The sequence below is a fragment of the Rattus norvegicus genome, chromosome X (genome assembly GCF_036323735.1).
Source record: "Rattus norvegicus strain BN/NHsdMcwi chromosome X, GRCr8, whole genome shotgun sequence".
NCBI classification, from domain to species: Eukaryota; Metazoa; Chordata; class Mammalia; order Rodentia; family Muridae; genus Rattus; species Rattus norvegicus.
The window spans coordinates 16,459,713-16,485,126 of NC_086039.1; the positions used below are offsets into that span (position 1 = coordinate 16,459,713).

The 25,414-nt window shown below is 43.7% G+C and overlaps 1 protein-coding gene and 2 pseudogenes across 1 annotated transcript; 2 read left to right on the top strand and 1 right to left on the bottom strand.

Annotated features, from left to right (window-relative positions):
* The first annotated feature begins 2,384 nt into the window (after nt 1–2,384).
* Nucleotides 2,385–2,944, top strand: Ube2n-ps9 (ubiquitin-conjugating enzyme E2N, pseudogene 9; annotated as a pseudogene).
* A 12,234-nt stretch (nt 2,945–15,178) lies between these two features.
* Nucleotides 15,179–16,242, bottom strand: Fthl17cl1 (ferritin, heavy polypeptide-like 17, member C like 1). The gene has a single exon (XM_039100377.2). The coding sequence runs from the start codon at nt 15,863–15,865 to the stop codon at nt 15,335–15,337; it is 531 nt and encodes a 176-aa protein (XP_038956305.1). The 5' UTR covers nt 15,866–16,242; the 3' UTR covers nt 15,179–15,334.
* A 72-nt stretch (nt 16,243–16,314) lies between these two features.
* On the top strand, nt 16,315–23,911 carry Mrpl30-ps5 (mitochondrial ribosomal protein L30, pseudogene 5; annotated as a pseudogene).
* Nucleotides 23,912–25,414: the final 1,503 nt, after the last annotated feature.

Consider the following 25,414-nt stretch of genomic DNA (forward strand, 5'->3'; position numbering starts at 1 on the left):
GGGGATGTTGGCCCGTAAACCGGGAAAGGGAATAACACTTGAAATGTAAATAAGAAATACTCAAGTTAAAATAAATAAATAAATAAATAAATAAATAAATAAATAAATAAATAAATAAATAAATAAAATTTAAAAAAATAAATTCAAAATATCATTAGGTCTTATTTCAAAAAAATCCCATACTCCACAAAATTGGACAATCTAAATGAAATGGATGATTATTCTGGACAGAGACCACTAATGAAAGGTAAATCAAGATCAGGTAAGCTATCTGAATAGTTGTATAAGGACCCCTAAGGAAATAAAGCAGTCATTAAAAGTCTCCCAACTCCCACCCCCCAAAAAAAGAGCCCTGGGTCAGATGGTTTTAGCACAGGTTTCTAACAGACTTTCGAAGAAGAGGTAATGACAGACTCCTCAAACTATTCCAGAAAAGAGAAACAGAAGGAACACTGCCAAACAGATTCAAGGAGGCCACAGTCACCCTGACACCTACAAAACATGAAGCCGCAACGAAGAAAGAGGACCGCGGGCCAATTTCTCTTATACACGTTGATGCAATATTACTCAATAAAACACTTGCAAACTGAATCCAAGACCACATAAAAAACACCATCCAGCTGAGGAAGTAGGCTTCATCCCAGGGATGCAGGGATGGTTCAATATACAGGAATCCATCCACATAATCCACCATAAACAAACTGAGGGTCTCCTTTTAAAAGACGTAAAGAATTGCTTATTTCAGGTGTATACATGTTTCCCTGCATGCATATGTGTATGCCACACGAATGCCTGATGTCTACCTTGTTCAGAAAAGGGACTTGCATCCCATGGGACTGCAGTTGTAGATGTGTTTGAGCCACTGTGTGGCTGCTGAGAGTTGAAATGGGGTCTTTGCAGATGCAATGGTTGCTCTTAACTGCTGAGCCTCTGCTCCAGCCCCGAAATTAACCCTTTGAATGGGTTCAACATTGAATATTTATTTCCAATTGGGAGTCGGGGAGCATTTCCAGGACCTGTTCGTTATCCCGAGGCCAAGGACTGTAAATAAAACCCCTCACCAACAGCAACAAGAAACTGCTTGAACAAAGGCTAGCAGGCAACACAAAGTGGGAATTACTGTTCTGATTCTCTAAGGCAGAATCTTTGTTACCTGAGAAACAGCATTTTCTCTGGTCTTAATAACATAAACATGTTTCCAAGAAGAAGAAGTTCACTGCATATTAAAATACCTCAGCATTTAATGCTAGTAAGTAAAATCATGATGTCTACCCCCAGTGTAACAGCCAGGAGTGGTGTTATCATGAAACACACGGAATTAAAATACACATGGAATTAAAACGCTTCTAAGCAAAAGGTTCACACCAGATTATGAACATATGTCACACAAGTGAATACAAATGAGTCTATTTTTTCACACTGACGGCACATTGAAATGATGGTACTTGGGATATTTTGAATTAAATGAAATGTATTAAAATATATTTTTCTCTTTTTATTTATTCTTTGTAGCATTAGGGCATTTAGAGAAGCCCACGGTAGCTTTCACTTATAATCTCTGTCCAAGCGGCCAGGGCTGCTCTAAATAATTCTCCTGGTGGCATCCGCACTACCTATTTTCCTGCGAAGTACATGAATCCAGAAATATTAGCTCAGCCGAGATGTCCCTTTGGGATGGCATTTTGCTTCTCTTCAGTCAGGAAAAATCTTTTCCTAAAGCAGCAACCCCTTCCCTTGTCACTCGCATTTCCAAAAGCCATCTGAGACCTGGGAAAGCTGTGGTTTTGCACAGTGGTTCACAGACTCTATATCCCATGAACCTTACCTGAGAGAGAATTTGAAATTTAAAAAGTGTTGTTGGTGACAACATCTACGACCAAGTCATCTAGTGTCCCTGATAGTGGAGTGTGAGCACGGAACTTTGCACAAGGCCTTCCAAGCATGTGCTTATGTTTTATAAGGAGTGATCCCTCCAGCAGATAAACCTGTCCAAAGGTCATGCAAAAAAGACCTTCCTGACACTGTGACCAGAGGTCCTTTCAAAGTGTGTTTCTTCATATTCTCCAACCGCCTTGAACTCGCTCAGTCTTCTCTCACACACTGGCCTGTCTCATGCATGCCAGGTTGAAGGAGTGACCCACAGCCTCAGAAGTGAGGGGAACACAACCTTGAAGGGATACATTTTTGTGGATGAAGATCGAGCCCTGGGAAGCTAAGTAATTGTTCTTTCTCACAGCAAAGCAAAAATTTCAACATCATGGCTTTAAATTGAACAACGCGTTCCTTCCATCCCTTTCTTGGTTTTATTTTAATTGACACACCGAGTAATGTGCTCCATGGAAACATCTTTATATGAGCAGAGTCCGAACTCAGGATCTGACAAGATGGCCGGCCTGCCTCGAAGGATCATCAAGGAAATCCAGCATTTGCTGGCAGAACCTGTTCTGAGAGCAATGCCCGTTTTTTCATGTGGTCGTTGCTGGCCCCCAGGATGTCCCCTTTGAGGGAGGGACTTTTTTTTTAATTAACTTGAGTATTTCTTATATACATTTCGAGTGTTATTCCCTTTCCCGGTTTCCGGGCAAACATCCCCCTAATCCCTCCCCCTCCCCTTCTTTATGGGTGTTCCCCTCCCCATCCAGGACTTTTATTCCTTCCAGAAAAATACCCAATGGCAGAACATAAAGTATGTTTGATGACTCAAATTTATTATCTTGATTTAGACAAGTCGGGAAGCATATGTTTCCATATTTTGAAACGTACGTGGTCCCCAGCACCGCCGATCTGAACAGTTCTGCTATCAATCCAGGCTTGGTTAAGTGCTCGGAATCCAGATGATCCATTAGCAAATGAGGTTGCCGAGCAGTGGAAGAGCAACGAAGCTGGAGCCGTAGAAAAAGAGAGGGCACGGACTAGGAGGCTCCATGGCACAGATAATGTTTAAGTCGATCAGATCGTCAAGTGTGCATCACTTCTGTCCTGCCAAAACTTCTTTTTTCTTTGCTTTCAATGGACACAGTCTTCGAAATATTGCAGAATAAAAGCCGAGGTACCTTCACCTTTGGTGATCACATGCACAGCAGCAAATCTGTCTTGTCCTGATTCACTGTTGGAAAGCGAGAGCTGGAAGCATCACCCGGGTTGCCGAGAGATGCTGAGAAGCAGGACTCTCTGTTTCGACTCCATTCCCCATCACGGTCTAAGTACGAGGCATTGTGAATGAAGGTAGTTGTCAGGGTTGGCTGCGAGGGGCACGGGTGCTTTTATTTTATTTTTTAGTGGGAAAGTAGGTTTATTTCAATTTTATAGTCTCGTCCCCCTCCCCTCTCTTAGGGATCTAACGGCAGTGCTTTAGTGCAGCTAGCCAGGTTTTAGAATAAGCTCTCTAGAAAAGTCTAACATTAGACACTGTAGATGGACAAGCTTCATTGTCTGAACCAAAATGGGAACATTAGATAAACAGCACAGCCCTCACTAATAACACTGTGACGTTGCTGTCAAGTGGAGAGTCTCCGTCCCACCATGCCCAAAAGGTAAAAAAAATTATTGTGACCATTTTGCATGGTTTCTTTGGAAACTTCTGTAAAACTTGTGCTTTAGTAAAATATTTCTGTTATTCTGAAAAAAAAGAAACATCTTTATAATGCTGTGATTTTGATGATCTTCACCTCCTATTCCCCTTACCAATTATGCTTTACTCCTGCTCTTGACTCAGTTGATAAATGAGACTATAAAATATTAAACTACATTCACTCCCAGGATTCCAGCAGGAGGACAGGTAAACGTCCTCCACAGGATGCCTGCATTTTGAATCTCCTGGTTTCTCTAGTGTTTTTTTTCTGTACACAGGGACATCTTGACCAGTACAAGGAAGAGAATGATTATGGACTAGAATATGTGCAACTCCTTGCCCGTCCGTCCTGTGTGTATCTATCCTCATGAAGCTGCTGCCTGGGCCTCCTCACCAGTTCCTCTTGTCTGACACCACACACCAAGACTGGCAGTAACTAACGGGAAGAAGCACATATTTTAGCTGGTGAGAAGTAGAACTTAAAGATGCAGAAACCGCAGTGTCATTTATGAATATGTCCCATTTATCTGCTGCCAGTTGTCTTGTAGCAGTTTCTTCTGAGATTGGGACATTCTATCTCCCAAAGAAACTCCTTATGACAAGAGGTAAACAACTCAAAATAGCTTTAGGAAGTCCCTGAAACTGACAGGACTCACTAAGCCCCTCCTTCCCAGAGTAAACTGTGCCACAGGCCCTACAATTATATTTAAAATTAGTAATGTTCACCGAGCAAGATGGAGGAGGAGCCAGGATTTCATACAGGGGCTCTGATGTCACATACTCCCCTGTATATTCCTCTTTAGTTCCACATATATTCTAACATTAGCAGCTAAAATACAGCATTTTCCTCACCTCAAGACCCTACAAACTTTAACTGAAATTTCACTCGCTACTGTCACATGCATGAGCTTTCAGCTTGTGATGGTTGACATTGCATTAAAGTTTACATTTACTGTGTTTGAGAGACCAAAAAGCAAAACAAGCCTCAAAGCTGTAAGCCCGATGTGTTGTACAGGGTAAGGTTTAAGTCCCATTGGGCGTACAGGTTGTATTCTCGTAACCCAGCTCCTTTTCACCCAGACATTGTTGACTATTCCTAAAATTGATCTTGTAAATTTGCTGTTCTTGAAAGATAATAGTTCATGAGACTAACTGCTATTTCTGCCTTTGTAACCAAACTTGCTTACTCAGCTGAATGACTAGGATAACCTCAAGACATATATGCTGAAATGAGAATCTGCCTACCCATACACAAAACTCAATCATATTGTAGTTTTTCACTGTAAAAGCCTTGGGCTGCTGTGGCTAGGGGCTGCATCTTGGGAATGCTCTCCACTGCAGTCCCAGTGCCATGAGTATCTGGTATCAGCATTTAATAAAACCTATTCTTAATAAAATCTATTCATAGTCATGCTGAATCTCTGAGCGACCTCTGATCCCATAACCAGGTCTGAAGAAGAATCAGACCTGCCAACATGGTCTACCAATTGGGAAAACTTGGGTCCTCGCTTCAGGGTTCAAGTCTACCCATTTAGGAAATATGCCTCACTATAACCACTAAGTTTCATCAGTGAGGAGGAAATTGGTGAGGAGGGGAACATTGCCTCTATACCTGCATCATCCTGAGTGGACTTAGGGCACGTTAGAATTACAAAGAATGTGGGGGTGGCCTGTTTCCTAATTTGGAACTCTGCTCTGATCCCCTTACTTTATTTCTATCCTACTCAGCTTCCAGAGGAGACAGCTCTGGACCCATAAAAATATCCAGAAATGGAGGGTTGAAGATGTAAGATAACAAGACAGAGTTCATTCAATCCAGAGAGCAATGTAGACAAGCTGTGTCTGTGACATGAGGTTGTCCACAAAGGCAAGCCTCGCTTACTGGTTAGAGTACCACCAGCACTTCTTGAGTTCTTGTGTGTTTTGCAAACTGCGTACTCAGTTGTGGTAGTTGAACAGGTACGGCCCCCATGCACCCATCTATTTGAATGGTTGGTCCATGGGAAGAGGCACTATTAGGAGCTGTGTTCTCTTTGGAGTGGGTGTGGCTTTGTTAGATAAAAAATGAGTTACCGTTGGGGTGCGTCAGATTCTGCCCAGTGTGGACCCAGACCCTCCTCCTGGATGCCTGCAGATGAGAGTCTCCTCCAGCCTGTCTTCTGATCAAGATGCAAAACTCTCAGCTCCTCCAGCCACAGCTGCCAGCAGGCTGCCATGTTGTTCACCATAATGATAACGGACTGAACCTCTGAAACTATACACCAGACCCAACCAAATGTCCTTTCTAAAACATGCCTTGGTCATGATGTCTTTTCAGAGCAATAAAGCCCTACGTAAGACTCCTGTGTTGAGGCAAAGACAGGAGCATCATATAGGGAGAGTTTTGCTTCATTGAACAATTTGAATACTGAAAAATAGCTAGAATTTTTGTTTTGGATGGTTTGGTATTTTGTTGTCTTTTTTTAAGACACTGAAACACTTTGGACTGTAAAAGCAGTTGAACTCTGTGAGCAGAGTTCAAGTAGGACCTTGGAACTCAGTACTTCTGAGAGTCGTGGCTACTGTGGAAGCTTTGCACAAATGCAGCTGCTTCCTGCCAATGTCCTAAGAACTTACCTGGGGCTAAATTTAAAAGGAATGGACTGTGAAAGTCATTTCACGATAGGCTAATATTGAGTCTGCCACGCAATTATTAATAATCATTCTTATGCAGGTTTTCAATTAAAACTAGAAAAAAGGGCAGAACTGTCCCGCGCGACCTCGCCAGCAAGAAAACATGCAGGGATATACGAATCCTTGCTGTAGCTAAAACGTTTATTGAATCTTACAGAGAGGCCCCGCGACTTACATACACCCTAGCGCCGAACATCCACACCAGATTGGTTGCTTACCCATGATCTCATTAGGCACGCCCCGGAGTGGGCAAAGACCTGGCACGAAGGCACTCTTGCACATGCGCACACAGTTAACTTCCTGAAAGGAAGTCGGCTGGCGGGGCGGAGGCCAGCGCCATCTTGTAATGGCGAAAGCTATCCTGGCCTTCCACGTGGGGCGCAGTGGAAGCCAGCGCCATCTTGTGGTGGCTAATGTTATTGTGACCCTCTACACAGAACTACATACAAAGTGTGTAAGACAGGGAGAGTGTCAGGCTTAGTATTGTTACTGTCAATGCATGTGCTTGTGGCTGTCATTTTTGGAGACATTGATGTACTTACCCAAACACCTGACATGCACAGATCTAAGAATATGGTGCTCGTGAAGCCAGGCCCCATTCAGGCAAGCTTTCGTCTTCTGAAAAAAAGTGTCTGAGGGCATTTCTGACACTATAAATTGACAACAGATAAAGCTGTTAAGGTGGCACAAGGGAGCCAAGGTTCTCCCAGGCTGAGAGCTGAACGTGGCACTATTGTCCTGATGGCTTTAAAGTCAAATAAACCTGGGAGAGTAAAGGGGTCAGGGATTTTTCCTTCACAGTTTCAGAGAGCTACTGGGGTTAAGCAGTGTGTGATAGAGAAGTTCAGGTATGAGGGACCTGAGAGACATGGGCCCTAAGCAGCCCTTCCATGAAGCTGAGTAGACACGGAGACCCCAAGAAGTTGGAGGTGCCAGTACAGTTACTATCTATTCAGTCCTGCTGAATACAGTGGATGAAACCAGCCCAGAAGCAGAAACTATGCTATAGGCAGCCAAGCCGGAAGGGCAGAGCAGTGTGAGCCCTTAGCAAGCAGCCATGGGGACACAGGGTTGGCATTTGTCCTGCTGGGTCTCTACTATGTCCACATCCTTCTGTTGTGAAGGAGTAGTGCATATTCTGGGTCATTATGTGTCAGAAATATGTCATTTACTTTTTTTCTTTTACAAGGAGTCACAATTAAGTGATTGCCTGGCCTCTCTGAAGAGATTGTGACATTTTCTATAATTAATAATTTTTACTTATTCATTTATATCATGCTCACTAACCCCCACCCTTCACCCCTACCACAATCATTTTGCCACCCCTCCCCTTCCTTTCTAAGTGCGTGGGGCTCCCTGAGTATTCCCGCTCCCTGGCACTTCCTAAACAATGTTATGGGGAAACTACAGGACTTTTAAAGTTAGACTAAATCCTGAAGAATACCTCTCTGTGCCCCCAGATAAGGCTGCCATCAAGACGCAGCCTAAGCCATCCACCAAGTCTGCCAGCATCAAGGCAAGAAAACCCCAGAGGGACCAGCTAGACATTACTTCCCCCACCCCAGCCCCAGACTAGATCCAGCACCCAGGCCCCCACTCCCTTCTCAGCTCCACTGAGGCTTCCAGCAGCGCCTGAGTGTCTGAGAGCCTGAGAACCAGATGGCCCCATCCTCTGGGGAGCCCTCTGGACACTCAAGCCAGATTTGGCTGTCCCCCCAGACCTCAGGGTGTGCTTCCTCACATCTGGAGTTTCCTTGTGGCCTAACACCTGGGGCAAGCAAGGTCAACTCCCTGCAGCCTGCCTCCCTGAGTGGCCCTGCCCTATGGCAGAGCAGTCAAAGGCCCCCACAACCCTACAATGGTAAAGTCTGCAAAAAAATTATGTTTGTTTCTTTGGATGATATACTTACCCATTCTCCTGAAATGAGGACAAAGTTGCCCAACTATTTTGTCCGTTCTGTTTTCTGAAGGGGTTTTATATATGTTTTTCAACAAGGGAGTGAAACTGTTATTTTTTTTTTTTTGAGAACTCATATCTCTTTTTTATTACTTATTTATTTTCCATACTCTTTTTAAATTGGGTATTTCTTATTTACATTTCAAATATTATTCTCTTTCCCCATTTCTGGTCCATCAGCCCCCTAACCCCTCCTGCTCCCCTTCAATATGGGTATTCCCATCCCCATCAACCCCCCTTACCTATCCCCCCAACAAACCCCTAAACTGACAGTTCAACCTTGGCAGGACAGGGCTTGCCTTAGGGGTTATATTTATTCTCGTAATTTAACATTTTTGTGTTAGTATGCGAACATCATGTCGCTGCTCTGTGCCCTAGATCTACATGGCCAACTGAGGCTACAGATTCACTCTGGGTAGGCCCTAATGGCCCACTCATGAAAGTCTTTTATGACACCCTAAAACACCCTTACATTTGTAGGCAGGCACGGAAATCATCACTAGCAAACCTATTGGCAGTCTCTGGTGGTTTCTGAGAGTGCGTATTAGGGAGGGTCAATTATCTTAAAATTATTAACTAGGAAAGCAGGGATGACGCCTTTCAGAGCAGCCACTAGGGATGTGTCTTTCTCCCCCAGAACATATCGACAGGTATGAACTGCTAAAAGCTCGTAGAAATGCTATGCCTCAGGAAAACAGGTAAGGGACCCTGAAAGGTAAAATGCCCTGGAAGCCTGTTAAGCACCTGACTGGGAGGCTCCTAGGGTCTCCTACCTGATAAGTCCTTCCATCCTCTTGATGGAGGCTCTTTAAAAGTATGTTCTAATATAGTTTGTCATTGAATACTGAAAAATAGCTAGAATTATTGTTTTCTATGGTTTGGTATTTTGTTGTTGTTTTTTTAAGACAGTGAAACACTTTGGACTGTAAAAGCAGTTGAACTCTGTGAGCAGAGTTCAAGTAGGACCTTGGAACTCTGTACTTCTGAGAGTCGTGGCTACTGTGGAAGCCCAGTTCAAGAGGTCTCGGGAGGAAAAGTGTTAGTAACTGCTCTGGAGGCCATTACTATGCAATTTTGGCACAAATGAAGCTGCTTTCTGCCAATGTACTAAGAAGTTACCTGGGGCTAAATATAAAAGTAATGGACTGTGAAAGTCATTTCAAGATAGGCTAATATTGAATCTGCCACACGATTATTAATAATCATTCTTATGCAGGTTTTCAATAAAAACTAGAAAAAAGGGCAGAACTACATACAAAATGTGTAAGACAGGGAGAGTGTCAGGCTTAGTATTGTTACTGTCAATGCATGTGCTTGTGGCTGTCATTGTTGGAGACATTGATGCACTTACCCAAACACCTGACATGCACAGATCTAAGAATATGGTGCTCGTGAAGCCAGGCCCCATTCAGGCAAGCTTTCGTCTTCTGAAAAAAAGTGTCTGAGGGCATTTCTGACACTATAAATTGACAACAGATAAAGCTGTTAAGGTGGCACAAGGGAGCCAAGGTTCTCCCAGGCTAAGAGCTGAACGTGGCACTATTGTCCTGATGGCTTTAAAGTCAAATAAACCTGGGAGAGTAAAGGGGTCAGGGATTTTTCCTTCACAGTTTCAGAGAGCTACTGGGGTTAAGCAGTGTGTGACAGAGAAGTTCAGGTATGAGGGACCTGAGAGACATGGGCCCTAAGCAGCCCTTCCATGAAGCTGAGTAGACACGGAGACCCCAAGAAGTTGGAGGTGCCAGTACAGTTACTATCTATTCAGTCCTGCTGAATACAGTGGATGAAACCAGCCCAGAAGCAGAAACTATGCTATAGGCAGCCAAGCCGGAAGGGCAGAGCAGTGTGAGCCCTTAGCAAGCAGCCATGGGGACACAGGGTTGGCATTTGTCCTGCTGGGTCTCTACTATGTCCACATCCTTCTGTTGTGAAGGAGTAGTGCATATTCTGGGTCATTATGTGTCAGAAATATGTCGTTTACTTTTTTTCTTTTACAAGGAGTCACAATTAAGTGATTGCCTGGCCTCTCTGAAGAGATTGTGACATTTTCTATAATTAATAATTTTTACTTATTCATTTATATCATGCTCACTAACCCCCACCCTTCACCCCTACCACAATCATTTTGCCACCCCTCCCCTTCCTTTCTAAGTGCGTGGGGCTCCCTGAGTATTCCCGCTCCCTGGCACTTCCTAAACAATGTTATGGGGAAACTACAGGACTTTTAAAGTTAGACTAAATCCTGAAGAATACCTCTCTGTGCCCCCAGATAAGGCTGCCATCAAGACGCAGCCTAAGCCATCCACCAAGTCTGCCAGCATCAAGGCAAGAAAACCCCAGAGGGACCAGCTAGACATTACTTCCCCCACCCCAGCCCCAGACTAGATCCAGCACCCAGGCCCCCACTCCCTTCTCAGCTCCACTGAGGCTTCCAGCAGCGCCTGAGTGTCTGAGAGCCTGAGAACCAGATGGCCCCATCCTCTGGGGAGCCCTCTGGACACTCAAGCCAGATTTGGCTGTCCCCCCAGACCTCAGGGTGTGCTTCCTCACATCTGGAGTTTCCTTGTGGCCTAACACCTGGGGCAAGCAAGGTCAACTCCCTGCAGCCTGCCTCCCTGAGTGGCCCTGCCCTATGGCAGAGCAGTCAAAGGCCCCCACAACCCTACAATGGTAAAGTCTGCAAAAAAATTATGTTTGTTTCTTTGGATGATATACTTACCCATTCTCCTGAAATGAGGACAAAGTTGCCCAACTATTTTGTCCGTTCTGTTTTCTGAAGGGGTTTTATATATGTTTTTCAACAAGGGAGTGAAACTGTTATTTTTTTTTTTGAGAACTCATATCTCTTTTTTATTACTTATTTATTTTCCATACTCTTTTTAAATTGGGTATTTCTTATTTACATTTCAAATATTATTCTCTTTCCCCATTTCTGGTCCATCAGCCCCCTAACCCCTCCTGCTCCCCTTCAATATGGGTATTCCCATCCCCATCAACCCCCCTTACCTATCCCCCCAACAAACCCCTAAACTGACAGTTCAACCTTGGCAGGACAGGGCTTGCCTTAAGGGGTTATATTTATTCTCGTAATTTAACATTTTTGTGTTAGTACGCGAACATCATGTCGCTGCTCTGTGCCCTAGATCTACATGGCCAACTGAGGCTACAGATTCACTCTGGGTAGGCCCTAATGGCCCACTCATGAAAGTCTTTTATGACACCCTAAAACACCCTTACATTTGTAGGCAGGCACGGAAATCATCACTAGCAAACCTATTGGCAGTCTCTGGTGGTTTCTGAGAGTGCGTATTAGGGAGGGTCAATTATCTTAAAATTATTAACTAGGAAAGCAGGGATGACGCCTTTCAGAGCAGCCACTAGGGATGTGTCTTTCTCCCCCAGAACATATCGACAGGTATGAACTGCTAAAAGCTCGTAGAAATGCTATGCCTCAGGAAAACAGGTAAGGGACCCTGAAAGGTAAAATGCCCTGGAAGCCTGTTAAGCACCTGACTGGGAGGCTCCTAGGGTCTCCTACCTGATAAGTCCTTCCATCCTCTTGATGGAGGCTCTTTAAAAGTATGTTCTAATATAGTTTGTCATTGAATACTGAAAAATAGCTAGAATTATTGTTTTCTATGGTTTGGTATTTTGTTGTTGTTTTTTTAAGACAGTGAAACACTTTGGACTGTAAAAGCAGTTGAACTCTGTGAGCAGAGTTCAAGTAGGACCTTGGAACTCTGTACTTCTGAGAGTCGTGGCTACTGTGGAAGCCCAGTTCAAGAGGTCTCGGGAGGAAAAGTGTTAGTAACTGCTCTGGAGGCCATTACTATGCAATTTTGGCACAAATGAAGCTGCTTTCTGCCAATGTACTAAGAAGTTACCTGGGGCTAAATATAAAAGTAATGGACTGTGAAAGTCATTTCAAGATAGGCTAATATTGAATCTGCCACACGATTATTAATAATCATTCTTATGCAGGTTTTCAATAAAAACTAGAAAAAAGGGCAGAACTACATACAAAATGTGTAAGACAGGGAGAGTGTCAGGCTTAGTATTGTTACTGTCAATGCATGTGCTTGTGGCTGTCATTGTTGGAGACATTGATGCACTTACCCAAACACCTGACATGCACAGATCTAAGAATATGGTGCTCGTGAAGCCAGGCCCCATTCAGGCAAGCTTTCGTCTTCTGAAAAAAAGTGTCTGAGGGCATTTCTGACACTATAAATTGACAACAGATAAAGCTGTTAAGGTGGCACAAGGGAGCCAAGGTTCTCCCAGGCTGAGAGCTGAACGTGGCACTATTGTCCTGATGGCTTTAAAGTCAAATAAACCTGGGAGAGTAAAGGGGTCAGGGATTTTTCCTTCACAGTTTCAGAGAGCTACTGGGGTTAAGCAGTGTGTGACAGAGAAGTTCAGGTATGAGGGACCTGAGAGACATGGGCCCTAAGCAGCCCTTCCATGAAGCTGAGTAGACACGGAGACCCCAAGAAGTTGGAGGTGCCAGTACAGTTACTATCTATTCAGTCCTGCTGAATACAGTGGATGAAACCAGCCCAGAAGCAGAAACTATGCTATAGGCAGCCAAGCCGGAAGGGCAGAGCAGTGTGAGCCCTTAGCAAGCAGCCATGGGGACACAGGGTTGGCATTTGTCCTGCTGGGTCTCTACTATGTCCACATCCTTCTGTTGTGAAGGAGTAGTGCATATTCTGGGTCATTATGTGTCAGAAATATGTCGTTTACTTTTTTCTTTTACAAGGAGTCACAATTAAGTGATTGCCTGGCCTCTCTGAAGAGATTGTGACATTTTCTATAATTAATAATTTTTACTTATTCATTTATATCATGCTCACTAACCCCCACCCTTCACCCCTACCACAATCATTTTGCCACCCCTCCCCTTCCTTTCTAAGTGCGTGGGGCTCCCTGAGTATTCCCGCTCCCTGGCACTTCCTAAACAATGTTATGGGGAAACTACAGGACTTTTAAAGTTAGACTAAATCCTGAAGAATACCTCTCTGTGCCCCCAGATAAGGCTGCCATCAAGACGCAGCCTAAGCCATCCACCAAGTCTGCCAGCATCAAGCCAAGAACTCCCCAGAGGGACCAGCTAGACATTACTTCCCCCACCCCAGCCCCAGACTAGATCCAGCACCCAGGCCCCCACTCCCTTCTCAGCTCCACTGAGGCTTCCAGCAGCGCCTGAGTGTCTGAGAGCCTGAGAACCAGATGGCCCCATCCTCTGGGGAGCCCTCTGGACACTCAAGCCAGATTTGGCTGTCCCCCCAGACCTCAGGGTGTGCTTCCTCACATCTGGAGTTTCCTTGTGGCCTAACACCTGGGGCAAGCAAGGTCAACTCCCTGCAGCCTGCCTCCCTGAGTGGCCCTGCCCTATGGCAGAGCAGTCAAAGGCCCCCACAACCCTACAATGGTAAAGTCTGCAAAAAAATTATGTTTGTTTCTTTGGATGATATACTTACCCATTCTCCTGAAATGAGGACAATGTTGCCCAACTATTTTGTCTGTTCTGTTTTCTGAAGGGGTTTTATATATGTTTTTCAACAAGGGAGTGAAACTGTTATTTATTTTTTTTTGAGAACTCATATCTCTTTTTTATTACTTATTTATTTTCCATACTCTTTTTAAATTGGGTATTTCTTATTTACATTTCAAATATTATTCTCTTTCCCCATTTCTGGTCCATCAGCCCCCTAACCCCTCCTGCTCCCCTTCAATATGGGTATTCCCATCCCCATCAACCCCCCTTACCTATCCCCCCAACAAACCCCTAAACTGACAGTTCAACCTTGGCAGGACAGGGCTTGCCTTAAGGGGTTATATTTATTCTCGTAATTTAACATTTTTGTGTTAGTACGCGAACATCATGTCGCTGCTCTGTGCCCTAGATCTACATGGCCAACTGAGGCTACAGATTCACTCTGGGTAGGCCCTAATGGCCCACTCATGAAAGTCTTTTATGACACCCTAAAACACCCTTACATTTGTAGGCAGGCACGGAAATCATCACTAGCAAACCTATTGGCAGTCTCTGGTGATTTCTGAGAGTGCGTATTAGGGAGGGTCAATTATCTTAAAATTATTAACTAGGAAAGCAGGGATGACGCCTTTCAGAGCAGCCACTAGGGATGTGTCTTTCTCCCCCAGAACATATCGACAGGTATGAACTGCTAAAAGCTCGTAGAAATGCTATGCCTCAGGAAAACAGGTAAGGGACCCTGAAAGGTAAAATGCCCTGGAAGCCTGTTAAGCACCTGACTGGGAGGCTCCTAGGGGACTCCTACCTGATAAGTCCTTCCATCCTCTTGATGGAGGCTCTTTAAAAGTATGTTCTAATATAGTTTGTCATTGATTTTCTTTTCTCTCTTTGGGGCTTTGGCCTTCTTCCCATTAATTTAAATCTCCAGAGCCTGCTGTTGTCACTTTTCTTATGTGTTTGTTTTTGGCTTTTCCTAGAAATCCATTCTTCGTTCTTCCCACAGAAGTCAGTTGATGGCCTAGATGCCCACCTCTATTCTTTAAAAGAATTTATTTATTCACTTTACTTCCTGGTTGCTGCCTTCTTAGTCTCCCCTTCCTACACACCACCCTCCCACCCTCCTATCCTGTCATCCCAGTTATACTCCTGACCATCTATTTAAAGTCTCCAGTGAATCCATATTTTTCCCCACAGTGAGAGAGATTTTTGGTGGTGTCGTAATTTTATGCGACTGTCTCCTATAGCTCAGGAGGGCTTCCACCTTGCTGTAAGGCAGATGATGGCATTGAACGTTAGACATTCCTGCCTCCATCTCCACAGTGCTATGATTTCAGGTGTGCACCACCGTATCCTTGTTTATTGCCATGGATGGGATCATTCCACGGTTTCCTGAATACTAACTAGGTAAGCACTATGACAGGTAAACTACACCCAGTTCGCTAAAGTTAAGAGTTTAAACATCCACTTGATACTTTCATTTGCTGCAAACAAACGCTTTTTATTTCAAACAACAGTCAAACAGAAAGAGTAAATAAGTGAACTTTGCTTCAAAATCAACATGACCATCAGGTGTAATGAACGGAGGAAGACCCCAAGGCAGTGGGGGACAACCCAGTTCAGTCCACTTGAAGCTTTAGGACAGGCTGAGCTTGTCAAAGAGGTATTCGGCCAAGCTGTGCTCCTGGGCTCCCATCTGGCGCAGGTTGGTCAGGTAGCCGCCCACCTCCTTCAGAACTTCGACCTGCTGGTTCAGGAAGTTTTGCTCCAGGAAGTGGCAGAGTTGGGCGTCGCCTTTTTCCTTGGCTACTTCGTGCATGTTCAGCAGACTCTGGTTGATCATCATCTCCATGTGCAAGGCGCACTCCATGGCCTGACTGCCGCCATGCCAGCTGTCGCGTTCCGGTCTCGCGATGTCATGAAGGGAGAGGCAGCCTCCACGCGTATTCTGCAGGTGCATGAACACCTCAGCCTTGGCCTGGCATTCGTGTGACTTGCTCAAGAAGAAACGCTTGAAGTTTCCCAGGGCCACGTCATCACGGTCAAAGTAGACGGCCATAGACATGTACACATAGGAGGCATAGAGCCGCAGCTGGATATGGGTGTTGACGGCATCCTCGCAGTGCCAGTCATAGTTCTGTCGCACTTGAGAGGGCGCTTCGGCCATGGCGGGCGCTTAAACAGCACAAGGCTCTCAGCCCTTCTCACCTGCTCAGAGAGGCAGGGCGGGTTCACACAACACAGTCCCACAGTCCCAAAGTACCTCAGAAGAGACGAACACCACAGGCGTTCAGCAGCAAGGCCTCAGGCAGCTCTGGAGTAGCCGGAGGCAGCAGGCGAAATGGATGTCCCGCCCAAAGCCGACCGCATTTAAAGGCCACAAGAAGGCGGGACATTAACGGAAATGAGTGTTGGCGCCCAATCGGGACATTGTTTCAGCCTCAGGGCTTATGTCATGGGGCGGGACTTAAACGGAAATGTGTTTGGGCACCCAATCATGACATCGTTTCCGCAACAGGGCTTATGGGACAGGGCGAGACATCAACGGAAATGTTTATTGGCCACTAATGATGACAGCAATTCAGCGCCAGAGGTTATGGGAGGGGCCCGGTCATCATGGAAATGAGTTTTGGCACCCAATCGCGACACCTTTTTCTGCCCAAGGGCTTCAGAGTGGGAAGGGGAACCGACAGAAATGACTGTTGGCTTCTAATGATGACATCTTTTCACCCCAGGCATTGTAGAAGGCGGGGCATCAACAGATATGATTGCTGGCCCCCAATGATGACATCACTTCAGTGCCAGGGCTTTTGGAGGAGGCGGATCAGCGTTGCTGATTGCACAAGGAGCTGAGCGAACTGGGCAGTGGTAAACCTACACTGTAGGGGTTTTTTTGTTTGTGTGTGTGTTTTCAGTCTAAAAATGTTTTACGAATGGCAGATCAAATATCCTGAAACATACATATATTCCAATAAACGTCTAATCCCAGTGGAATTCAAATTTTAAAGTAAGACACACACACACACGAGCTAAGAGATTTCATTATTGTTCCAAAGCACTTACTGAATGTCCATGACTAGTTGAAAACAAGAACCATTAGACGGGTTGGGGATTTAGCTCAGTGGTAGAGCGCTTGCCTAGGAAGCACAAGGCCCTGGGTTCGGTCCCCAGCTCCAAAAAAAAGCACCAAAAAAAAAGAAAAAGAAACATTAGAATGAGCAATTATTATATATATATATAAAAAACTGTTTAATTACACTTTATAAATTGTATTATCATAGTAATCTCTGATCCCCAAATAACTGCAATGCTGGCTACATGATGTCAGCTAGTTTAAAATTCAGAAACTGCCGGCTGCGGGGACATTCGGAGTGGACACAGCAGTCGCCGCCTCTGAAGAGACTTACCACACCTATGGCTAGGTTAGGTGTTCAGTATTCTAGAGTCCTCCAGGCAAACTATGGACCGTGAAGAAAGGCACAGAATCTCTCATCGGTACTGAGGGGATTCGTCTCAAATTTACCAGATCAAAAATTCCAGACAAAATATTTCAGCCTAGACCTCAAGATCATGAAAAATACCGTGAGACACCAGAACCCCCATAAACTGCACATTGTTACAAAAATAAGAAGCACAAAGACGTGTCCATACTGGGAAAAAGATTCAGTGAAGATTCTCGGATTTCAGAAGGCACACAGCCCTCAAATTCACAAGAACATCTCGTCAGTGAATGGAAAGCCCAAAATGTTTAAACACTTGATACACATCCAGTCCCTTTTTTTTTATTAACTTGAGTATTTCTTATTTACATTTCGAATGTTATTCCCTTTCCGGTCAAACATTCCCCTAATCCCTCCCCCTCCCCTTCTGTATTGGTGTTTCCCTCCCCACCCTCCCCCCTTGTCGCCCTTCCCGCAACAATCACGTTCACTGCTGGTTCAGTCTTAGCAGGACCAAGGGCTTCCCCTTCCACTGGTGCCCTTACTAGGATATTCATTGCTACCTATGAGGTCAGAGTACAGGGTCAGTCCATGTGTAGTCTTTAGGTAGTGGCTTAATCCCTGGAAGCTCTAGTTGCTTGGCATTGTTGTTCATAAGGGGTCTCGAGCCCCTTCAAGCTCTTCCAGTTCTTTCTCTGATTCCTTCAACAGGGGTCCTATTCTCAGTTCAGTGGTTTGCTGCTGGCATTCGCCTCTGTATTTGCTGTATTCTGGCTGTGTCTCTCAGGAGCGATCTACATCCGGCTCCTGTCGGCCTGCACTTCTTTGCTTCATCCATCTTGTCTAATTGGATGGCTGTATATGTATGGGCCACATGTGGGGCAGGCTCTGAATGGGTGATACTTCAGTCTCTGTTTTAATCTTTGCCTCTCTCTTCCCTGCCAAGGGTATTCTTGTTCCCCCTTTTAAAGAAGGAGTGAAGCATTCACATTTTGATCATCCGTCTTGAGTTTCATTTGTTCTAGGCATCTAGGGTAATTCAAGCATTTGGGCTAATAGCCACTTATCAATGAGTGCATACCATAAGTGTTTTTCTGTGATTGGGTTACCTCACTCAGGCTGATATTTTCCAGTTCCAACCATTTGCCTACGAATTTCATAAAGGCATCGTTTTTGATAGCTGAGTAATATTCCATTGTGTAGGTGTACCACATTTTCTGTATCCATTCCTCTGTTGAAGGGCATCTGGGTTCTTTCCAGCTTCTGGCTATTATAAATAAGGCTGCTATGAACATAATGGAGCACGTGTGTTTTTTATATGTTGGGGCATCTTTTGGGTATATGCCCAAGAGAGGTATAGCTGGATCCTCAGGCAGTTCAATGTCCAATTTTCTGAGGAACCTCCAGACTGATTTCCAGAATGGTTGCACCAGTCTGCAATCCCACCAACAATGGAGGAGTGTTCCTCTTTCTCCACATCCTCTCCAGCATCTGCTGTCACCTGAGTTTTTGATCTTAGCCATTCTCACTGGTGTGAGGTGAAATCTCAGGGTTGTTTTGATTTGCATTTCCCTTATGACTAAAGATGTTGGACATTTCTTTAGGTGTTTCTCAGCCATTTGGCATTCCTCAGCTGTGAATTCTTTGTTTAGTTCTGAACCCCATTTTTAATAGGGTTATTTGTCTCCCTGTGGTCTAACTTCTTGAGTTCTTTGTATATTTTGGATATAAGGCCTCTATCTGTTGTAGGATTGGTAAAGATCTTTTCCAAATCTGTTGCTTGCCATTTTGTCCTAACCACAGTGTCCTTTGCTATACAGAAGCTTTGTAGTTTTATGAGATCCCATTTGTCGATTCTTGATCTTAGAGCATAAGCCATTGGTGTTTTGTTCAGGAAATTTTTTCCAGTGCCCATGTGTTCGTAATGCTGCCCTAATTTTTCTTCTATTAGTTTGAGTGTATCTGGTTTGATGTGGAGGTCCTTGATCCACTTGGACTTTAGTTTTGTACAGGGTGATAGGCATGGAACGATCTGCATTCTTCTAACATGTTGACCTCCAGTTGAACCAGCACCATTTGCTGAAAATGCTATCTTTTTTCCATTTGATGGTTTTGGCTCCTTTGTCAAAAATCAAGTGACCATAGGTGTGTAGGTTCATTTCTGGGTCTTGAATTCTGTTCCATTGGTCTATCTGTCTGTCTCTGTATGAATACCATGCAGTTTTTATCACTATTGCTCTGTAATATTGGTTGAGTTCAGGGATAGTGATTCCCCCTGAAGTCCTTTTATTGTTGAGGATAGTTTTAGCTATCCTGGGTTTTTTGTTATTCCAGATGAATTTGCAAATCGTTCTGTCTAACTCTTTGAAGAATTGGATTGGTATTTTGATGGGGATTGCATTGAATCTGTAGATTGCTTTTGGTAAAATGGCCATTTTTACTATATTAATCCTGCCAATCCATGAGCATGGGAGATCTTTCCATCTTCTGAGGTCTTCTTCAATTTCTTTCTTCAGAATCTAGAAGTTCTTATTGTACAGACCTTTTACTTGGTTGGTTAAAGTCACACCGAGGTACTTTATATTGTTTGGGTATATTATGAATGGGGTCATTTCCCTAATTTCTTTCTCGGATTTTTCTCTTTTGTGTAGAGGAAGGCTACTGATTTATTTGAGTTAATTTTATACCCAGCCACTTTGCCGAAGTTGTTTATCAGCTTTAATATTTATCTGGTGGAACTTTTGGGATCACTTAAATATACTATCATATCATCTGCAAATAGTGATATTTTGACTTCTTCTTTACCAATCTGAATCCCCTTGATCTCCTTTTGTTGTCTGATTGCTCTGGCTAGAACTTCAAGAACTATATTGAATAAGTAGGGAGATAGTGGGCAGCCTTGTTTATTCCCTGATTTTAGTGGGATTGTTTCAAGTTTCTCTCCATTTAGTTTAATGTTAGCAACTGGTTTGCTGTATATGGCTTTTACTATGTTTAGGTATGGGCCTTGAATTCCTATTCTTTCCAGGACTTTTTATTTTTGGTTCTTTTTTTCAGAGCTGGGGACCGAACCCAGGGCCTTGTGCTTCCTAGGCAAGCGCTCTACCACTGAGCTAAATCTCCAACCCCTCTTTCCAGGACTTTTATCATGAAGGGGTGTTGAATTTTGTCAAACGCTTTCTCAGCATCTAATGAAATGATCATGTGGTTTTGTTCTTTCAGTTTGTTTATATAATGGATCACGTTGATGGTTTTCCGTATATTAAACCATCCCTGCATGCCTGGGATGAAGCCTACTTGATCATGGTGGATGATTGTTTTGATGTGCTCTTGGATTCGGTTTGCCAGAATTTTGTTGAGTATGTTTGCATCAATATTCATAAGGGAAATTGGTCTGAAGTTCTCTTTCTTTGTTGACTCTTTGTGTGGTTTAGGTATAAGAGTAATTGTGGCTTCATAGAAGGAATTCGGTAGTGATCCATCTGTTTCAATTTTGTGGAATAGTTTGGATAATATTGGTATGAGGTCTTCTATGAAGGTCTGATAGAATTCTGCACTAAACCTGTCTGGACCTGGGCTCTTTTTGGTTGGGAGACCTGTAATGACTGCTTCTATTTCCTTAGGAATTATGGGGTTGTTTAACTGGTTTATCTGTTCCTGATTTAACTTCGGGTCCTGGTATCTGTCTAGGAAATTGTCCATTTCCTGCAGATTTTCAAGTTTTGTTGAATATAGGCTTTTATAGTAAGATCTGATGATTTTTGAATTTCCTCTGAATCTGTAGTTATGTCTCCCTTTTCATTTCTGATTTTGTTAATTTGGAAACACTCTCTGTGTCCTCTTGTTAGTCTGACTAAGGGTTTATCTATCTTGTTGATTTTCTCAAAGAACCAACTTTTGGTTCTGTTGATTCTTTCTATGGCCCTTTTTGTTTCTACTTGGTTGATTTCAGCTCTGAGTTTGATTATTTCCTGCCTTCTACTCCTCCTGGGTGAATTTGCTTCTTTTTGTTCTAGAGCTTTTAGGTGTGCTGTCAAGCTGCTGACATACGCTCTCTCCTGTTTCTTTCTGCAGGCACTCAGCGCTATGAGTTTTCCTCTTAGCACAGCTTTCATTGTGTCCCATAAGTTTGGGAATGTTGTACCTTCATTTTCATTAAATTCTAAGAAGTCTTTAATTTCTTTCTTTATTTCTTCCTTGACCAGTTTATCATTGAGTAGAGCATTGTTCATCTTCCATGTATATGAGGGCGTTCTTCCCTTATTGTTATTGAAGACCAGCTTTAGCCTGTGGTGGTCTGATAGGATGCATGGGATTATTTCTATCATTCTGTATTTGTTGAGGCCTGTTTTTTGACCAATTATATGGTCAATTTTGGAGAAAGTACCATGAGGAGCTGAGAAGAAGGTATATCCTTTTGCTTAAGGATAGAATGTTTTATAAATATCTGTTAAGTCCATTTGGCTCATGACTTCTCTTAGTGTGTCTACATCTCTGTTTATTTTCTGTTTCCATGATCTGTTCATTGATGAGAGTGGGGTGTTGAAATCTCCTACTATTATTGTGTGAGGTGCAATGTGTGTTTTGAACTGTAGTAAGGTTTCTTTTATGTATGTAGGTGCCCTTTTATTTGGGGCATAGATATTTAAGATTGAGAGCTCATCTTGGTGGACTTTTCCTTTGATGAATATGAAGTGTCCTTCCTTATATTTTTGATGACGTTTAGTTGGAAATTGATTTTATTTGATATTTGAATGGCTACTCCAGCTTGCTTCTTCCGACCATTTGCTTGGAAAGTTGATTTCCAGCCTTTAACTCTGAGGTAGTGTCTGTCTTTGTCTCTGAGGTGTGTTTCCTGTAGGCAGCAGAATGCAGGTCCTCGTTGTGTATCAGGTTTGTTAATGTATGTCTTTTTTTTGGGGAGTTGAGGCCATTGATGTTGAGAGAGATTAAGGAATAGTGATTATTGCTTCCTGTTATATTCATATTTGGATGTGAGGTTATGTTTGTGTGCTTTTCTTTTCTTTGTTTTGTTCCCAAGACGATTAGTTTCTTGCTTTTTCTAGGGTGTAGCTTGCCTCCTTATGTTTGGCTTTACCATTTATTATCCTTTGTAGTGCTGGATTTGTAGAAAGATATTGTGTAAATTTGGTTTTGTCATGGAATATCTTGGTTTCTCCATCTATGTTAATTGAGAGTTTTGCAGGATACAGTAACCTGGGCTGGCATTTGTGTTCTCTTAGGCTCTGTATGACATCTGTCCAGGATCTTCTGGCTTTCATAGTCTGTGGCGAAAAGTCTGGTATGATCCTGATAGGTTTGCTTTTATATGTTACTTGACCTTTTTCCCTTACTGCTTTTAATATTCTTTCCTTATTTTGTGCATTTTGTGTTTTGACTATTATGTGTCTGGAGGTGTTTCTTTTCTGGTTCAATCTATTTGGAGTTCTGTAAGCTTCTTGTATGCCTATGGGTATCTCTTTTTTTAGGTTAGGGAAGTTTTCTTCTATGATTTTGTTGAAGATATTTACTGGTCCTTTGAGCTGGGAGTCTTCACTCTCTTCTATACATATTATCCTTAGGTTTGGCCTTCTCATTGAGTTCTGGATTTCCTGTATGTTTTGGACCAGTAGCTTTTTCCGCTTTACATTATCTTTGACTGTAGAGTTGATGATTTCTATGGAATCTTCTGCTCCTGAGATTCTCTCTTCCATCTCTTGTATTCTGTTGGTGATGCTTGTATCTACGGCTCCTTGTCTCTTCCTTTGGTTTTCTATATCCAGGGTTGTTTCCATGTGTTCTTTCTTGATTGCTTCTATTTCTATTTTTAATTCCTTCAGTTGTTTGATTGCGTTTTCCTGGAATTCTTTCAGGGATTTTTGCGATTCCTCTCTGTGGGCTTCTACTTGTTTATTTATATTTTCCTGTGTTTCTCTAAGGGAGTTCTTCATGTCTTTCTTGAAGTCCTCCAGCATCATGATCAAATATGATTTTGAAACTAGATCTTGCTTTTCTGGTGTGTTTGGATATTCCGTGTTTGCTTTGGTGGGAGAATTGGGCTCCGATGATGCCATGTAGTCTTGGTTTCTGTTGCTTGGGTTCCTGCGCTTACTTCTCGCCATCAGATTATCTCTAGTGGTACTTTGTTCTGCTATTTCTGACAGTGTCTAGACTGTCCTATAAATGCCTGTGTGTCAGGAGTGCTGTAGACCTGTTTTCCTGTTTTCTTTCAGCCAGTTATGGGGACAGAGTGTTCTGCTTTCGGGCGTGTAGTCTTTCCTATCTATAGGTCTTCAGTTGTTCCTGTGGGCCTGTGTCTTGAGTTCACCAGGCAGGTTGCTTGCAGCAGAAAAGTTGTTCTTACCTGCGGTCCCGAGGCTCAAGTTTGCTCATGGGGTGTTGATTATGAGCTCTCCGTGGCGGCAGCAACCAGGAAGATCTGCACTGCCCTTTCTGGGAGCTTCCGTGCACCAGGGTTCCAGATGGCGTTTGGTGCTTTCCTCTGGAGTCAGAGATGTGGCCCGAGTGTAGACTCTTCTGGTTTCCCAGGCGTGTCTGCCTCTCTGAAGGTTTAGCTCTCCCTCCCACGGGATTTGGGTGCAGAGAACTGTTTATCCGGTCCGTCCCTTCAGGTTCTGGCCCACATGCAGTCCATTAAGCTGCCACAGGGACATCACACAGAAGAGGCCATGTCCAGCCCGTGCTTCAAGGGCACTGGAGAGTTGGTAATGCAATGACCTCAAAAGCCTGTGGAGCAGGTAGCAAAGTCCTGAGGCCACACTGCTTCAGTTCGCAGATGCAATTCCTGAAGAAATCGTTCTCATTAAGGTGTGTTAATCAAGCTAAAACAAATAAAATTCAGAAACTTTTTTCTAAATCTTCAGGGCAAATAGTTTACAAGTAAGATACACAATGAATTAGAACATGCAGAAATTCTTACATCTTCTGTTAATAATATTTTTAGGACTTCAACTTTCTGAAATTATATATCTACTTGCCCCGCAAATATACAAAGTTATACATACATACATGATAAACAGTAAAAGAGCAGTCCCTTATCTAAATTTATCATAAAAGTATGACTATATTAACAGGTCTACAAGCAGCTTATATCAGGTTGACACACATTAGGGCAATAATACTTGAAGTTACGAAATAATTGGGGAGAGTGATGGACCCTCAGAAATTCAGACACTCCCGTGAATTCAGAGCAGGCTATCCTCTGCCCATATCGCTGACCCAAGACAAAATTGTCTAGTGCCATCAGTGCCCTCTGGTCACAGGGACCTAGGGGCATTCAAGAGCAGGAACCTTCGGGTTTCTGCCTGTGCTGAGAGCTGAAAGCCAGTTGACAGGAGTGCCTACACACCTGAGAACAGAGGTAAGACCAACTTTTCTGCTCCAACATACCTACCTGGCGACTTCAGGATACACAAAAGCAGAAGTCCTCGGGGACAGGGTACTTCTGGTTTCTGGCTGTGCCAGACCTGATCTGTTCCTATCCCACAGGTCTCTGCACCCAAATTCTGTGGGGGAGGGAGCTGAATACCCAGAAGTACAGACAATCCTGAGACCTCAGGGCAGACCACCACTTTTGCCTACTTACCCTCACATTCATGGACAAGAGGAAACTGCATCCTGCCTCTGGATATAGGAATATAGGAGCAGTCAGCAGCAGGAAGTGGCTGGTTTCTTCTTGCACCCGGAACTGGACTGAATCTATCCCACCCAAATCTCATCTGTGGAGAGAGTTGGACACTCAGACATGCAGAAAATCCTGAGACTTCTGGGGAGACAACTATTTTCTGCCCACATTCCTGACCCAAGAGGAAATACCTACTGAAATCTGTGCTCTCTGGGCACTGGGACCTAGGAGTAGTCAGGGGCAGTACCCTTGGGGTTTCTGCATACCCCAAGAGCTGAAATCCAGTCACCAGGAGCACCTACACACCTGAAAGCAGAGGTAAGACCAATTCTTCTGTACCAAGCAATCTAACTGTGTCTCCAGGTCACACAAACCCAGGAACAGCTCTCTGTTCCCAGATCCACCTAAAGGAAAACTTGTGTACAGGAGTGTTGACATACAGGCCTACAGGAGGATCAAGCCACTGTCAGAGAAAACAAGACAAGCTAACACCAGAGACAACCTGATGGCAAGAGGCAAGCACAGGAACCTAAGCAACAGAAACCAAGACAACTTGGCACCATCAGAGCCCAGATCTCCCACCAAAGCAAACACTGGTTATCCAAACTCACTGGAAAAGCAAGATTTGGAT